Source organism: Triturus cristatus, chromosome 4_1, assembly GCF_964204655.1.
Source record: "Triturus cristatus chromosome 4_1, aTriCri1.1, whole genome shotgun sequence".
NCBI classification, from domain to species: Eukaryota; Metazoa; Chordata; class Amphibia; order Caudata; family Salamandridae; genus Triturus; species Triturus cristatus.
This window is the reverse complement of record NC_140585.1, coordinates 27,432,028-27,450,651: the sequence shown is the minus strand read 5'-3', so window position 1 is coordinate 27,450,651 and position 18,624 is coordinate 27,432,028. Positions and strand designations below refer to the sequence as shown.

The window sequence follows — 18,624 nt, the reverse complement described above, 5'->3', positions numbered from 1 at the left end:
AAATTTCAACTGCAGTGGGTTGGAATCCAGCCCACCTCATGCTTAATGATGTGGTAGGTGGCTATTCTCATCAACTGTGATTGGAAGCCATCAAGGGAGGAGTGGCCTGCTGGGGTCAGCAGACCACCATGTCTGTGATTTCTTTTAAATACACCACATGCTTTTTAAAAAACTACCGTCTAGTTTCTTTAAGGGAAAAGGGATTGCATTTCAAAATAAATATTTACTTGTTTTTAAATGTGTTCGAGAGGAGGCAGTGTCCCGTAGACTACTGCCTCCTCTTAAACATTTATTTTCTCATTAACAACGGGGGAGGTGTCCCAAAGGGAATGGGCCCCAAAGGAAAGGGCCAACCACCTGCGAGGTGTGCCATGCAAACGCTGCAAACATTCTCAAGGTGATTAAGCACCTGAACAGCTCTTTATTGCACCTCATCCCTCACCAAGCACTGGTCCAGCTGACATACTTAGAATCCCCACATTTTCTTCATTATAGTAAACGAATATTCCTTTCAACCATATGCTACTACAGAACAAAACTATGTCATCCCACACACCTCGTTTGAGTTGTCAGTAAAATATTAATGTTTTGCGACTGTATTTCAGACGCAAAACATTGACACAATAGATAGCAATTTGGTATTTGGAAGAGACGCGTACAAAACACCCTTTCTAGATATCGGATCTGTATTGATTTAAAGTCCCATTTTAGGAGTCAAAATACTTTTCTGACTCTTCATCTGGGGTAAGTAAATAACAAAAGCATTTCAATGGTTGCTACCGCCGAGTCAGTGTGTTTGTGACCTTTGCAATGCTTTGTAGATCAAGTCCCTAGATTTGTTTCATCCTATCATAACTGTCCACACAACTTTTCAAAATATCCTGGATAGGCGCTGACAGTAAAGCCACGCCTATAAAAGCCCACGGAGGGACGAAGTATTTTCAGGACATGTTTTACGCAATTGGGACTGGTCCTGTGGGCTTCTAGGCTCTCTTTAAATTCCACTAATGCATAGATGTTAAACATTTCTTATCACATTGGTGGTGTTCTCACGAAAGGCAGGGAGTTATGTACTCTTTTCTAGATGAATGCCACCCAAAACAGAAGAGAACCTACTATCCCCCGCCCACTCCTCCACTGGCCAGGCCCATCTGTTTTGAAGGATCTCATTAAAGAATGAAGGTGAGGTCAAGAGGTCAGGATCAAGGCCTCAGTAAATTAAAGGCATCCTTTTCTCAAATCAGCGACATGCACAGACATCGAGGGCCTTATTTGGATGTCGGTCGGTAAGCCTCCAACTGCTTGTCGGAGGCTTACCGACAGACATCCATGGTTTGAAGTCCGACCGCCGTATTTCAATGATGGCGGTCGGACTCCAAACCGGCCAGTCAGAACCACCACATAATCCCTTATGGATGGTATTTTCGCCTTCCGCATTATGATGTTGGGTTCCGACAGGCTTTCCATGTCGAGCTTTCTGACATGGAAAGCCTGTCAGAAAGCGACTTTGGGGGCCCCTGGCAGGGCCCCCTGCTTCCACGGCCTTCGGTTGTTGGACTGGGGAGCATCTATTGTGCCCCCCTGTAAATCCCTGCACTGTGGTGCAGGGATTTACAGTAACTCCCATTTCTCTATGGGAGCTTGTGCTGGGGCCGATTTCTGACTGCTGCACAAGATCCCATTGGGAAATGGTTCAGTTGCATCGTAACTGCGGTTTCGGACTGCCGGCTCAAGGTCAGTTGGTTTCGAAATGGCAGGGATGTCGGTCGGAGGCAACTTCGACCAACATCATAATCAGGCCCAGAGCCTCTTAATGTGCAGAGTTGGACTGGCTCCTACGCACTTGCCTGATTTGAGTTACTCTGCACCTTACAGAGCGATAGATTGGGGGGGATGGAAATTCCCTGCTTCCCAATAGCCTAGCCTTTCTCGCGGACTGTGGCAGATTTCTCTCTTGGCGTCATGGGTCAATCCCTAAGAGGAGAGGACTCAGGCTTCTGGTGGCCACCTTGACATAAACATAGATAAAAGCCTACCCATTCGTGGACAACAACACGAAAAAGCTTCTCTTTCAGGTCCTCCAAACCGTCGTAGGCCATGTCAATGAGCGCAGCTTCCTTGTTGTTCTTTCCGTAGAGATCTGTGAGGGAAGCAGAGGTGTTAGAAGGGTGGAATGGAAGCGACACACACCACAGGTGAGAATAGTCAGAGATTTATAAGTCTGGGGAGATGTAGGCTTCACAACCAGTCAATGCTCGTTCAGCCTCTTATGAGAACAGAAAAGCATATTAGAAACCTTCCCTTCTTAGGCTTCTTTCTTTCACATCCGGGTGCCAAAACCTTCCTTGAACTCTGGTGTAGGAAAGTACTGCTCTTTGCATGGATACCCCCCCCCACACTTTTTGCCTGACATCTGATGCAACCTAACTTGATGTGCCCTGGGTCCCTGCCCGTCAGGTTCCTATGGCCTGTTTTCTTTCCAAAGACTATACCATTGTACCCACAATTGGCACATCTCTGACCACAGGTAAGCCCCTTGTAAAAGGTACCATGGGTACCAATGGCACTGTGACCAGGAAAGGCCTCTAAGGGCTGCAGCACCTATTGTGCCACCCTTAAAGGCCCAGTACCTTAACACCCACACACTGCCACTGCAGACTGCGTGTTTTTGTGCAGAGAAAGTGAAAAGTTGACATGGCATGTGCCATGACTACAACCCACTGCCTGAGGCCTAGGTAAGATCACCCCTCTAACAGGGTACACTAGACCTCAGGTGAGGGCACAATGGCATGAGCCCTGTAACCCTACAGTGTCTAAGTCCATTCTTAGACACTGTAAGTGCAGTAAAGCCATAAAGAGTATATGGTCTGGGAGTTGATCATTACTAACTCCACAGCTCCATAATGGCTTTACGAAAAACTGGGAATTTTGGTAGCAAATTTCTCAGCACATTAAACCCACACTGATGCCAGAATGGGATTTAATGTAAAATGTACTTAGAGGGCATTTTAGAGATGTCCCCTGAAAATCGACCAGCCCTGGTGTGGTTCCTGAATTGCTGCCTGCCATTTGCCACCACCAGACAGGTTTCAGGACCCCTAGGTGAAGAGCCTCCGCTCTCTGGGTGCAGAAACAAATCCCATCCTAGGCAGAGGTGTTATGCCTCCTCCCCAGGGTGGGCTGGGTCAACGAAGGGGAAGCTTCAAAGGCCTGCTGCCTTTGGAAGCTGTCCCTGCCTTTTTCTGCCCCCAGCAACTGGCTCCCACCAGTTCTGGCCCCAACTTTGGGTAGGAGAATAGGCGGTAAAACCAAGCTAGTAAGAGAGGTGTGGCCAACGTTCCCCAACCCCGCCCCTCAGGTGGGGGAGGCAAGGTGAAGCACACATCTCAGTCCCCTCCATCTTGAAGATGGGGGACTCCGCCAATTAGGGAGAGGCTCATGCCCCCTCCCACTGGAGGGTAGCATAATAGGGGGTGTACCCACCCCAAGGAAGGGACTCATGGGTCCCGACCTGCACGCCCCTTAAACACCCATAAATGTATTTTTTAGGGACAACCCTGAACCTTGCCTCCTCAGATTTGAGGAAGAAAGAAGAAGGGCGAAGAGCCATGCTGACCCAGGAAGTAGAGGACACCTACTGCTTTAGCCCCAGCCCTACCGGCCTGTCCCAACCCTGACCTGCCTACAGTGAAGAAACCGGCATGCCAAGGAGCCAGCAGCCCTCCAGTGCCCGGAGTACCTGCCCTAAACTCACCTTACAGACTCTGTCTCCTGTGAGCACCGGATTTGCTCAAATAAAGACTTCAAGACCAGAATCCGGATTCAGGTGACTCTCCAATTCTGCACCACTCTGCACCCGATGCCCATGGGCCGAGTTCGAGTGGCCCACTACCAAGAGGAGGTCTCTCCAGCAATCCTGACCTGGGATATGGTGATTCCCAACCTTCCTCAAGCCTCAAGACGACACCGGCAGCCTCACCTGAAGTGCCCCCCCGACCGTGACCGGAGCGGGTAAGAAAGGCAGACTCCAGAAGACACCCCAGCACCCGATGCCCCAGGGTCTTGGGTGGCTCAATCTATGGTATACAGGTATCCCCCACAATCCCAATTTACTTCTCCAGCTGGTGGTCACCTTCAGGGAGTTTCTCTGCCCGAGCCTGAAGCACTGTCACTGAATCGAAGGTCTCCATTGAAGAGCATAGGGTTTCCGATGCCTTTTTGGCACCCTGCACTGGCCGCCCCATTACTGCTGGTGGTGCAGCATCTGTGCTGGTCATTGGCCCTTGCAGTGCTGACCTTAACCCCAAGAGCATGGCTCCCACAACAGAGTGGCCTGCTCGTCAGCAGTCCCTGACCGAAGGCTTCCTTAGCCCAATTTGCTAACATTGGGCCCCTGCAATCTGCAACCAGCAGCCCCAGTGCCACTGGTGGTGCAACTTGAGTACCCATGTAGACCTTGGGGAACCTTGCTCCTAACCCCCAAAACTCCAACTCGTAATTCGTGTACTTATCTGAGAAACGCTAACACTTTTTCTCCCATAGCAACCCATTTTAAGAGATTTTGGGCCTAAAATGTGCCAAGTATTGAACTGATGTTTGTATGGAGAAAATAGAACAATGCTGCAAAGTATAAAAAGTCTTACTTACCGGGTATTGTAAGAACCTTAGGTGTGGTATCTAGGCCTACCACCCCAGTACTCAAAGTTATCTAAAAGTAACTAACAAGTATTCTAAAAGTAATAATTGTGTAATGCAACTGCTTTCGAAATCATTACCAAGTATATTTTACCTACCTGTAACAAGTCCTGCTTGGTTCTAGAAATAAAATACAAGTACACCTTTTTTATATTTACCCAATTGGTCTGGATTCAATCTCGGAGTGTGTGTATCAGTCTTGATTGAGTAAATACAATAATTGCGTAACACACTGTGGTCAGGCATCGCGGACACGCGGAGGCTCATTGACGGCTGCAACTTTCTCTCCAACAAACTACGGAGAGAACGGTTTAGCTGCCAAGATGCATGTCACTATGACGTCTGAGGCTGGACTGATGAGAGACCCGGAGGAGATGACGCAGGTGGCCGACTGGGAAATGAAGGTGAAACGCTGAAGCGTGAGAAAACGGTAAGGAGAGGACAACCTGGGAGGCTGCAAAGACCAGAAGACGGAGAGGGACGGAACATAGCCGGATCCTTAAGATGACTGTGAGGAATTTCCCCGGAGTGTGAAGGATTTCCACAGGGCTACCCCCGACAGCACGAGAAAGGAGAAGGAGGTTGAGACGACCCCTGCCACGACCCCGGAGGTCCGAGGCTTCAGGCAAGTGCCATTTTTAGGTCTCGCGAGCCAAAGGCTCGAAGAGACATTTTATATCTGGGCTTTTCAAAGTGCTGCCGTGGCCTAAAGCTACAGTGCACGTGAACGTGCACGCGCGCAGCGCCATGTGTCTTTCCTCCGTAGCGATCGTAATCGCGGGCTCCTCTGTTGCTGGCATTCCCCCCTCCCTTCTCGCCCAGCCCTTCTTGTTCTCTCTTCGTTTCCCTTTCGCTCCTCATTCTGCTTTCTATATATTTGTATTCTTTTAACTTCTGTCTCTGCCCGTTACTCTTCCTCACTCATTTCTTGTTCATTATGCGTTTAGCCTTTTCGCTCTGGGTGCGAATATCTGAACTAATGTTTTACACTACAGTTTTCCTATGGATAAGATATTTCCTGAATTGCACCTGATCTGCCGCTTAGCTCCCTTGCACATTGACACAAGAGAGTCATGAAGATGGTCTGTAGAACTTCATAATTTCTTAAATTAATCATCTTTCTGCTACTGCATGTTTACATCAATTATTATCCAGAAGGCATCGTGCTGCCTGAACGGACGTTCATTCTGAGCGGTGAGCGTAAATATTTGGCGTCAATGGAAGTCGTCCATGTTATCTCTTACGATTCTTGTCAAGGCAACCGTCCGACCTCTATGCTTGTCTTCTGGTGCCCTCTACTGGAAATGTTACCAATCGGTGTTCAGCTTATATCAGGACACGGCTACTTGTCTAGCACACACATTTCAGGAAAGGGGCCTTTTTCATATCGATTTCCTGACTGGTTGAAGTTGAAACCCCTATTTGTTGAACTCGTACATGAAATAAAACATATTTTCAATTCAGGTCTGAAGTAAGGAAACCCCTTCTCACTGTAAAAAATCCTAGAAGAAGCGGGTAACACTTTTCATGTCAAAACAGTTTCACTCACATTACAGTGGAGCACCAAATAAAATGTTCAGTATTGGTCTACAAGCGGTCCAAGAGACGATATGCATTATGGGAAACACATAATTACTATTCTATGTCGTCCGTTCCAGACAACACGATATGCTATGGTAACATGAATAAGTTGGTGGACGAGAATTGATAAACGTTGCCACTTACGCACAAAAAAATTGTTTATTGTACAATTACTTTTGTTATCAAAGGTAAATAGGCTGACTAGTTTAGAATGCAATTATTCAGTGCTGACTACAGGTGATCATCTCATCAGCTGCATTTATGCTATCCAGATCAGCACTCTAGGATAGGTCCATCATCCACTCTGGATTGACTTCATGCTTCCTGACAGCCAGGCCTTTTAAAACCTTTTATGGGGCTCATGTCGTCAATGTAATCCAGAAACCCTTCACAAGTTTATGAGGACACCCAGGGGCTTATTTACAAGCCCCTTGCACCACCCGTAAGTCACCTTTCCCCATTAAAAGTGATGCACCGGTGGTGTGAGGGGCTTGCAAATAAGCCCCCTAGTACCATCTAAGTTTCCCCAGTCTTACCGAACAAATATGCCAAAAGCAGGTTTTTTTTTCGACAAAACAAAGTAATCTACCTGAGCTCCTTTCTGGAAACTTTTGGGGTGATCTTGATCTGTCAGGTAGGGCCCAAGAAAAAGGGATGGGGTTCCACTGTACTTACCCCCTCATACAATTTCCAGAGGGGAAAATTGAACCGCAACACAGCACAAGCATTTTAAATGCAATAGGTCTCGCCTTCCATTAAGTTAAAGCCATTTGCTTTGCTATATAATACTATTAGCAAAGCAAATGACTTTAACTTAATCAAAGGCGAAACCTATTGCATTTTCAATGCTTGTTTGTTTAGATTCATTTAGCGTGAACTCGGCCCTAAGGTATTGTAGCGCTTTATATAATCACGAGTTACATTATTGCGTTATTACATAATGCGTACAATCATCGTTCACCCGAAAGTTCGGCAGAACAGATATTCTAGCTGCTACTAAATTGATACATTTTCCATAGCGCCAAAAAGCTGGGAAATAGTGAGTTCAATAAATATCCAATAATCAGAACCACTGGAATTATGTGATTCTGCGGCGGCAGTGTTGTATGCACAATAATACATTTGCCGCATAAACCACACAATCCATCATCTACTGCATAATCTCCAGATTTTAATACAAAAAATGTGTTTTCTGAAAACGCAGCGACCCATGTTGCCACGCAGTGGAAGGCCCTATGCAAAGGTTGACTGGTCATGTTCCTATTACTCTTTTTTGGTGTTAAACTGGTACTACTGAGGTGAAACCTTTGACCAGATTGTGTTAACATGAAAAAAATATGAAGCAATACTATCACAAAATGTTCCTCAATAGGTCACATAACTTGCCTTATCTTGCTGCATTATGTAGTCGACCCTGCCACATAATTTGGTCCTCCCCTGCGCCCAATTCCATTGGCCCGGCCAATTACCTAACCTGGTACATTAACCTGGCCAGAACTGAAATAACCAAACAACCAAAGTATGCCCCAATGTGACCTAAAATAATCTATACTATTTTAACATTGTCCAATGCACACTGAACTTACTTAAAAATGGCATAAAATAAGAAAAACAAGCACTGGCAAAGCCAATAGGTCTCACTTTTGAACGGAGTTACAGACTTGTTGCAGATGCTAAATAGCATGAGAGAAAACAAATCTGATCAAAGCATGATGATGTACACATACAACACCAAAAATGCACACGCATATGTCATGACGTGGAGGCCATTCTGGCTTTGACTCCAGCATGATGACATATGTTTGTTCCTGCATCACTACACGAGTACGGTGTGCGTCATGAAGCGGCAGATAAACATAAAGTCAACAAATCACAAGTAATATGCTGACCCAAAGCCACCTTTACATATTGGTTTTGTGCACAACAGAACCTTCAACAACAAGCATTTGCAATGCAATCGGTCTCGCATTTGCGAGAGTTTGAGCTATTAGCATTGTAAATGACAGTGCCTTTTATTTATGTTTTACAAAAACCAAACTTAAATAAAAAGCATTGTCATTTACAATGCCAATAGCTGAAACTCGTATAAATGCGAGACCTATTGCATTGCAAATGCTTGTTTCGGTATGTTTTCAAGACAGTGGTGGGAGTGAAGACCATGGGACACACCTGTAAGGCATGGCCCCGGATTTGCTCAGGACAGAATAACGCTATCCCCTTTCACTAAAACCAGAGCACGGAGTGGTGACATTAGAGCATGTGGGTGTGGTGACAGGAAAACCACTAAGAGTACAGACACTAACCTGACGCCCTCTTCTTTGTACCGAGGACGAGGGAGGAGAATACCGTCGAAGCTGGAAGAAGGAAGAGGAATGGACCACTAAGGAGACTCGAGAAGAGAATCTCCCCGGGTCCACCTGACTGTGATTATTTTTTGTGTGTTTTATCATTAAGAAAAAAGGACTTAGTCTCGCTTCCCCTGTCCACCCCGCTGGTTCCTCTCCGCTATGACCTTGGCAGACAAAACATCAGTAACATGGCAAGGTTGCGTCCTATACTATACTGGGCAAGGATTAGAAGATCCCCTGAACTCCACCACTTTGCCTCTGCCCTGGACGAGCTACTAAATCTGGGAGCAGACCATAAGATTTCATGGGTATCAAACTTGAAAAAACATCTGCAGATGATTGGCCTGGAAGAAGCCTGGGCGAGCCAGGTTCCCCCTCCCAAACTTACGATAAAAAAAATCTATTGGGATTGGGTCACGGCCGATACCCTAAGGAACCAGGAGGGTGTGCTTACTGTAAACTTCCTGGATACAAAACCAGCTCCCAGCCTGGAATCCTTTATGGACCTCATTGAATCACCTGAAGACAGATCTCTATATCTCAAACTGAGATATGGCACGCTCCCACTCTATGATTTTCAAACCCGCTGGAGTAAGGTCATCACACACCCAAAAGGCTGCCCAGGGTGTGCCTCGCCTACAGAGTCTATTGGTCATTTCATGTTTGCCTGCCAGGCGTACAGGCAACCAAGACTTAGGTGGCTTAAACCTGTTTGTAACAATCTGGGTGTAAGGTCCGCTAGGGTTGCACTGCGTATTTTGACCTATGACACTACTGTCCCTAGTGTAATCTGTGGGACTGCCAAATATCTGGGTTGGGCCTGGAGATTAAGACGCAGGCTGCTCAAGGCGTACCACCGTCAAGCTAACCACCCACTCCCCTGACCCTGCGTCTATTATTATTGTTCACTCTATTAATTGCAGGGGATATGTGGAACTGATACGTGTATTTACACGCTGTTTTTTATTCATTTTTTACTATGTATGGACTGAAGCCACTTGTTGTAGTATCATTATTTTTAATCTGTTTTTATCACACATTGTACTGCACTTTTATGATATTTTATATGTCGAATAAAGTACTACAACAACATTAAGAAAAAAACAATCTTCAATAAACCCTGCTACCCAATCAGAAGACTTGGTTCAGGAGTTTTTCCCCTTGCGTGATCACACACACCCTCTGGATAAGCCTAACTGCTCGCACACACTACTACAAAGAGAGCTGTTAGAGCTTACCTAAATTAGCCTCTGCTATACCTCTGGGGACTCCCTGGACTCTGTGCACACTATACCTTACTTTGGTATGGTATATACAGAGCCAGCTTCCTACACCTGGTGAACGGAGGGCTTAGTTGCTTCCTGAGACAATCAGAGTTTCTTTGAACTGAGCATTTGTGAGACCTTCAACTCCCTCTAAGTTATGTCTACTTCACCTCACTCCTTACATCTGCCTGAAGAAAAGATTCCCTGCCCCCCACTTCCTTGGATGGTGCTCACCGTATTTGCGTCCCAGATGTCGTAAAATGGCTTTGGACTGGAAAAGGATGAAATCGCCATCGGCAAACATGGGTAACTGCCCAAAGAGCTGAAAAGGAGGAGAAATCAATCAATCAATAAATCAATCAATCAGGAACATTTATAGAGCGCGCTACTCACCCGCGAGGGTCTCAAGGCGCTGGGAGGGGGGGGGGGGGGGTGCCGCTAGAGATGGTCCTGGGTCAGTCGTAGGTGGGTGGGGAGGGAGAAAGAGGAAGCAATCAATGCATTGGGAGGAGTATGGCCCCTAAAGCCCCAGTGAGAGGATCCTGAGGGAGCTATGGATCGAACCTCAGAGGATGAGAGCAGCTGATCAGCCGCAGGTGATAACCTGAGACATGAACCAGGGGTACAGTTAAAATCCTCACCTGGGCACCCCATGAGTCCCTGTGTGTGCTGTTATCAAGGTGCACCTCATAGAACTGTCAGGCCTTGCAAGGAACCACCCTCAACTGGATCCAATCCTTCCCCTCCGGCAGAACCCAGAGGATCAGACTCCCTCCCTTCCTCTCCAAACCCACTGACATCAACTGCTCAAGGATCATCGCTCAGCCCGACGCTTTTTAACATCTACATGCCCCCCTCGCCACCATCGTCCAAAAGCACGGGCTCAATATAGTATCCTACGCCAATGACACCCAGCTCATCCTCTCACTCACAAAAAACCCAAAGACTCCAGACTCTGCTTCCACGAAGGAATGAAGGACGTAGCAGCTTGGATGAAAGACAGCTGCCTGAAGCTCAACTCAGAGAAGACCGAGGTCCTCATCCACGGCCCCTGCACCTCCGCCTGGGACAACACCAGGTGGCCACCCACCCCCACAGACCACGCACAAAACCTGAGCATCATCCTCGACTCCTCCCTCTCCATGAACCGCCAGATCAACGCCGTAGCTTCCACCAGTTTCAACTGACTGCGCATCCTCCGCAAGACCTTCAAATGGATCCCCCCGATTGCAGAAGGACTGTCAGCCACGCTCTCGTCACTAGCAGACTGGACTACGGCAACGCCCTATACGCCAGAATCAACAGAACTCTTCTACACAAAATCCAGAACGCCGCAGCCAGACTCGTCCTCGGAAACTCCACACCCCGAGCACATGACCCAACACCTACGAGACCTTCACTGGCTCCCCGTCGAGAAGAGGGTCACTTTCAAGTTCCTCACGCACACCTACAAATCCCTCAACAACATCGGACCAAAATACCTCAACGAGAGAGTCTCCTTCCACGTACCCAAGAGGAACCTCCGCTCCGCTGACCTCGCCCTGACAGAGGTCCGTCGCATCCGCAGACGCAGAACAGGCGGTAGAGCTTTCTCCTACATCGCAGCCAAGACCTGGAACGAGCTCCCTGTGAACATCAGACGGTCCCCTACCCTGCACACGTTCAGGAAGGACCTCAAGACCTAGCTCTTCGACTGATCCGAAGCTGCTCCCCCCCCTCCTCCCCCCCAGCGCCTTGAGACCCTCACGGGTGAGTAGCGCGCTTTATAAGCCACCTGGTTGATTGATTGATTGAATGCAGGTCTCCAAAGATGCCATCATTGCCGCCTTCCTCTAGCTGGAAGACAGACGCACCCCGTGATGACTCACATTCCTCTTCTTCAGACTAGTGGACACATCCTAACCCTGGCTTTTTAAAAAAATCTGTTTATTGAATGTTATGTATATAAGGAGACCGCTGCTATAATCGGGGCAGCAGGCAAACATCTGCAGCATCATGCAACACATGCAAAAAACATATGTCAAGCTATAGCATCAATAGCATCTTTGTGTCTGCTCCAAAACAGTCCATAATGAACACAATCGTTTCAACCAACACAGTAGAACAAAGGAAGCAAGGAAAGAAAAAGGTGAGTTGTGAGGGGGGGGAGTTTGAGGAGCCCATATCTGGATAAAATGGGGGGAGGAGGATGCTGCATATGCATGAGGGGGTGGCCGTGCGTGCTGGGTAGCTCTTGAAGGGGCGCAGTGATCACGTGACTACTAAACAGAGTAGGCCACACGCGGTGTAACGGGGCAGTCAGTTTCATGCGCATGCGCATGTCTTCCTGGAGACGTGCCTAGATGAGGTATGGGTTCAAGGTGGGTGTGGATCATTTTTGGCTTCCACATTAAGTAGGAAGTTCCCCCAGTATTTGCCACTTGCACAGGAGATCCCCCACATTCGAAGCCCCCCAAGGCTTGGAACCTCCCCATGAGTCCATGCCAGGAGGTCGCGGAGCCATCGCTGATACTCAGGTGGCACAGGTGACCTCCAGGTCATGGCCACTTGATGTTTGAACAGAATGAAGGCAAGAACAATAAATCTGTGTAAGTGCTTGTTTCCCTTTCTATGAGGGCACAGCCCTAACTGGCAGGAGGGGGGGTGTAGGAGTGAGGGCTTGTGCTGCCATTTCTGCCACTGTCGCAGTTACCCAAGACATACCGGTTGCAACACTGGGCAATCCCACACCATATGATAAAACCCCACTTCCTACAGGGCACATCAGGGACAGAAAGGGGCAGGCATTGGGAACAGACGCTTGCTGAGATGGGGGGCGTGGTAGGTTTGATTTACATGATTAAACTGTGTCCATCAGGGGTTGCTGCAACACTGCATCCCAACGGGCACGCGCACCCATCGCGTGGCCTGGTGGGGCCCCGTGCAGGGCTGTGTAGAGAGTGGTGATGGCATGGTGTGTGCCACTGGAGGATAACAGTGCATGCAGTGTCAATGAGGCAAGGAGGTTCCTCATCTCCACTGCCCCTTGTGACGCGCAACTCATATTGAATGGTGTAATAGGTTAGGAACTAACCTGCAGGCAGGCCATAGGTGTCTATAATGACTTGGAACGACATACTAACACCCTCCACGTAGACGTTCCCTATTTGCACGAAGCCCACTTCACCCAGAGATCCCAGTCAGTGTTCTGAACTGCTCTGTGCAGTGTTGGTGCTGGTAGATCCCTGACGGCAATTGTCGGTGAATACCGGAGGTGTGGGGCATTCAGGTGCACAGATCTGTGCCAGCCAGTGCAGGCCACCGTCATATGAGACATTTCCTGCCGGAGACGGATGGGGGGTCAGACAGCCAAGTCTAAATTCCTGTACTATTGAGCACCATACACATAAGGGGTAACTCCGGGCAGGTAGTGGTGCTCAACCAGGCCATCGGCCACTGCAACTGTGCCGCTGCATAGTAGAGTTCAAAGTTGGGGGCCCTAGTCCACCCTCCATGAGCGGCTGCTGGATCATGGCCAGCGCCATCCACCGACAATCAGCACGCCGTATCAGTTCAAGGAATGGGGCATTAAGCATTCAGAAGAAACCCTGCAGAAGCATGACCGGCAGAGCTACGAAAAAGTTCAGCAGTCTCGGCAGCACCATCCTTTGGAGATGGCCACCAGACCTAGGGAAGATAGAGGCAGCAATCGCCAAAAAGGCATAGATCGGCGGATAGAACCAGCCACCCTGTCAAGCTTACCCTCATGGAGGTCTCTCTGTGTGTGATAGAACCGCACTCCAGGTATTTGAAGGAGTTGTAGCACCACTGGAAGCGAGTACTCGTCACCTCAGCTCTGTGTGGTGTCTGCCGCGTTGCCAGAGGGAATAAGCAGATGTAGTTGTGGATCAGCCACACAGTTGAAATCAGCCGCCCCCAAATCCTGGGGCTGAGAGGCTCTTGAAGGAGCGCCGGGGTAAGACTATCTTGGAACTCTGCTAGGTTCAAATCAAACATGTGTTTGTATAGCGCGACTACTCACCCGTAAGGGTCTCAAGGAGCTGGGGAGAAGGGGAGGTGCAGGTTCTAGTCCATCAAGGAGGGGGCGGGGGGTCTGTCAAAGAGCCAGGTTTTGAGGTTTCTTGTGAAGATGGGGAGTGATGTGGTCTGTCTGAGGTGGAGCGGTAGGGCGTTCCAGGCTCTGGCCGCGAAGAAGAAGAAGGAGCTGCCTCCCGATCTGGTCTTTCTGGCGCGGGGAACCATGGAATAGGAGAGCTTGGCTGATCGTAGGGTTCTTTGGGGTGCGTGGAATTTGAGTCGGCTGTTCAGGTATGCTGGTCCGGTGTCGTGGAGGGCCTTGTGAGCGTGGGTGAGCATCTGGAAGGTGACTCTAGCTTCGATGGGGAGCCAGTGGAGTGTGCGCAGGTGCTGGGAGATGTGGCAGTGTCTTGGCAGGTCGAGGACCAGCCTTGCAGCAGACTTCTGGATGTTCTGTAGCTTGCGGTGAGGTTTTTGTTTATTCCGGCGTAGAGTGCGTTGCCGTAGTCGAGTCTGCTGGTGACGAGGGCGTGGGTGACTGTTTTTCTGTGTTCGAGGGGCATCCATTTGAAGGTCATGCGTAGGAGGCGGAGGGTGTGGAAGCAGGAGGATGCGACGAAGTTGATCTGGCGGTCCATTTTGAGCTCGGAGTCCAGGATGATTCCCAGGTTGCGTGCGTGGTCCCTGGGGGTGGGTGGGCTTCCGAGGGCGGGGGGTCATCAGGTGTCGTTCCAGGCATTGGGGTGTGGGCCCAAGATGAGCACATCTGTTTTGTCGGTGTTGAGTTGTAGGCAGCTGCTTTTCACCCATTTGGTGACAGCTTTCATGCCACCTTGGAGGGAAACAACCTTTACAACGCAGTCATTACATCGCACTACCTTTACATAGCAATCATTACATCGCAACATCCTTTACATCGCATGTCATTACAACACAGCCATTACATCGCATGTCACTACAACTCAGGCTTTACATTGCAAGTCATTACAACGCGTACCATTGCAACGCACAGTACCCTTACACAATCCAACACTTACCCTACTGTTGCACTCACTGGAGTTAGAATAGTAATTATTACCCCTATACTATCCAACACTTACCTTAAATGCGATGTAATGGAATGCGTTGTAAAGGTAGTTTCTGAAAATGAGATGTAATGGCATGCGATGTTAAAGAATGCGTTGTAAAGGATGTTGCGATGTAAAAACTGCGTTGTAAAGGCATGCATTGTAAATGTATGCGTTGTAACGTCATACATTCCTTCTTGGAAGTTGTGTCTGGCGGTGTTGGGTTCGTTGGATAGGGAGAGGATGAGTTGGGTGTCGTCTGCGTATGAAACAATGTTGAGTCCGTAGGTTCTGACAATGGGGGCGTTGTAGACGTTGAAGAGCGTTTGGCTGAGGGAGGACCCCTGGGGGACTCCGCAGGTGGTTGGTGTAGGGTCTGAGAGTAAAGGGGGGAGTCTGACCTGCTGCGTTCTGACAGAGAGGAAAGAGTAGATTCAGTCGAGGCCCTTGTCCCGGATCCCTGCGTCTTGGAGTTTGCTTAGTTGGAGTTGGGTGCATACAAAGCCACCAGAGTAAGGGCAGCCCCACCCAGGTGTCCCTCCAGTTTCCACCTACTGTGTACCCAAAGCAAAGGGGACCCCAGGGGCAATCGAAATGAGAACACCACTTGCATAGGCCGACCCTGGGGTCCCAAAAGTCTGCCCCCTCCATTTAAAGCACACTTTGTGGACACTTTGTGGATCTCGGGTGCCGTGAGGTTGGTCTCCCGTAGCTTGGCAATGTGGGCATGCTAGAATTTGAGATGTGCATACGTACAGTAGCGCTTGGCCGAAGTGGCCATACCCCGTGCATTCCATGTAATCCTAGCCCTGGCTTAAGTGAAAAAAGTCACCATACATCCTTGAAAGGTGACCCTGTGGCTTCCAAAGTCATGAATCTCAACACCTAAAGGACGCTCTCGGAGCTTGCATTGGGCTAGTGTGCGCTTTGCCCACGCCAGGCAGCACTAGCAGCTTCTTCCCTCAATAAAGTGTTTTGGTTCACACATTCCAGGCAGTTTTGAGTCACACTCAGGACCTAGCATGCAACACACACATAATGCATTAGATCTTACTGGGGGGGGGGGGCGCCTTCAGTGAGTGGACAGTGATGCTGCCATGGAAAGGCTAATGGACCTGCCTCAGGTCCTGGCCCCTCGCTCACCCTTTGGCGAAGACTCACCTTAGGGAGAGGCAAAATAGGAACAGGATCCTTCATCTCATAAACACTCACCGCCGTCTTCTTCAGCTCAACCTTTCCATTATGCCAGTCTGTAAAGGACACCTTGTCCTCCTTCCACTCGCAGCCCTGGTCTGCCAGCAGGAACCGCATGGGCTCTGTGCGGCCTGGAGGGAAGAAGAGAGAGGAGAGGTAGACCTTGCAAACATGTTAAAAGCCATTGCATGTAGGGGTTCATTATGAGCAGGACCATGTAATATATGGGAGCCTGCATGGCCCCTAGTTTCCTTATGCCAGGCGAGTTGTGACGCCTCTAGTCACCTGCAAGAACAACATCCTTTAGCTGCTCAACTGTAACACCTCTTTACCTTTGAGTAGACAACTCATAACACCACCTGCCAGGACCAGCTGCAGTTTAAACAATGAAAATGAGAACTTGCTTTTCATTTTTATGATCCAACTCTAAATAAGGAACAGTTATGAGCAGAGAAGAGAGATTTATGGCAATGTGTTTATTTTTGTAACATAGTTCATTACATGAAAGAAAGAATGTCTCTACAAGTTAATGTTCATTACGGGCTACAGTTCTTTTTAAATCTGATTTACATTAAAGTAATTCTAACATTTGATTCTAAGATATTTAGAAAAAAATGAGCAACTGCTTTTGGTGTGTTTAATTTCTGACTACATGTTCTGATTTTATCTTTCCTATCTGCAACTAGTGCATCTTTGTCCTATGAACGCGCGAGACGCCATGGCTTTAAGGAAGGGTGTGAAGAAATTGGGTTCTGTTGCACCCTTTTCTTGGCTTTGATGCAACTTTTACAGTGGAGTGCTGGGTCCCTGTTGTCCAGATTCCCAGTACCAGTGTTCTTTCCCCAAAAACATGTCCACAATGGGTACGTCTGTCCCCTGTATGCCCCTAGTAAAGGGTACCATGGGTACCAAGGGCCAGGAGGCTGAAGAGTGTCCCCTGGCTAGAACTATGCCACTGCCCCTGCAGCTGGCATGCCCCTGTGAGGTAAACAAATAACCGAGTCGAATGGGCACACTGCTTTCACGCCAGACCAGCTAGCACTGCCAAAGATATAAGTAAGACACCGCTCTAGCATGCTTTTTATACAGAGCCAGCTTCCTACATTGGTGGTGCACCGGTGGGGTACAAGACTTTAACGTTTGCTGTACCACTTGATTACTCATTGATTTCACTTGAAGAAATCCACAATTTCTTTAGATAGAAATCGTCATTGATTTTTTCCAAATTCATTAAAAATAGTGTTAGGCTAAATCCCTCACTGTTTAAAAAATTGAAAGTCTGTAAAGTAGTTGGGGCTTAGAAACCCATAGACTTTTCCTAATCTCTAATAAGACCTCAACTGCTTTAAAAACCATATCTGCAAATCCAGGGACCAGCCAGGAGCTCAGCCTGGCCCCCTATGCACTCATAAAAGTTACTCAGCTGAAGAATTTGTGCAAGGCATGGAACATTGCCTTGGGTCCCAGATCATCTCCAGCAGTTGCTGGCAGAAAATGAGAGGGTCATGGCAGTAAACGTTCCCCAAATGGGGAAGGAGGTGGTGATGATGAGTACCAAGAAGTAGAGGAAGGGGACTCCGAGTCAGTCACTACCCCCTCTGATAGTGACATCACTGGAAGTGACCCCAGTAATATCTCAGATGAGGAGACACTGAAGATGCAGATCTTCAGAAACTGGCCAAGAGGATAGTTCTAGAAGCTAAACTCCCTGCCATAGAGAAAGAAAGCGCAGAGATGGGCCTCGGGCCCATCTCTGGGGCAGCAACATAATCAATAGGGAGGTAAACTTTGTTGACTCCAAAATCCCCAAAGGGATTGTCCCTAAATACTTTGAGGGTGGTAATATCACTAAGTAGTTCATTGCTTTTGAGAAAGCCTGTCTCGGTAGACAGGTCTACAGGAAGCTGTGGAGTGCTATCCTGTGAGAAATATTCTCAGGAAAGTGCAGGGATAGACTCCTGACACTCAATAAGAAAGATACTGAATCCTACGACCTCATGAAGGGTACCATGATTCAAGCCTTTGGATTCAGCACTGAGGAGTATAGGATCAGATTCAGGGAGGCTCGAAAAACCCAGAGCCGACCTGGGTAGATTTTGTAGATTACTCAGTGAAAATGCTGGGAGCTTGGTTAGCTGGTAACGATGTTCATGATTATGTGGGACTCTATAGTTTGATAATGGAGACCATCTGTAATTGTGTGCAGGAAAAGTTGCATCAATACCTAGTAGACCTGGGGCCAGTCTCCCCCTCAAGAGTTGGGGAGGATGACTGATCATAGGGTAAGAACCAGAGGGTCTGAGACAGGTTATGCAGGGGGAGACCAAAAGAAAGAGGCCAAAAAGCCCCCCCATGAGAAAAAGGTGGATCACTCTGAAAAAGATAAAAGTAAGGAGTCCTTTGTCGGCTTCCAAAAACCTATCCAGGAGGGCGGGTCTGAAACACCTCATAGACCAA

The 18,624-nt window shown here is 48.3% G+C and overlaps 1 protein-coding gene across 1 annotated transcript in view; it reads right to left on the bottom strand.

Moving 5' to 3' along the window:
• The window catches only part of LOC146839362 (glutathione S-transferase P-like), an 89,590-nt gene that overhangs the window by 37,703 nt on the left and 33,263 nt on the right, over positions 1 to 18,624 (bottom strand). Inside the window, exons 3-5 of the mRNA XM_085651363.1 lie at positions 16,186 to 16,298; positions 10,124 to 10,211; positions 2,037 to 2,140 (exon numbers count right to left, since the gene is read on the bottom strand). Of these exons, the coding sequence (XP_085507489.1) occupies positions 2,037 to 2,140; positions 10,124 to 10,211; positions 16,186 to 16,298 (305 nt within the window). The remainder of the gene's footprint in view (positions 1 to 2,036; positions 2,141 to 10,123; positions 10,212 to 16,185; positions 16,299 to 18,624) is intronic.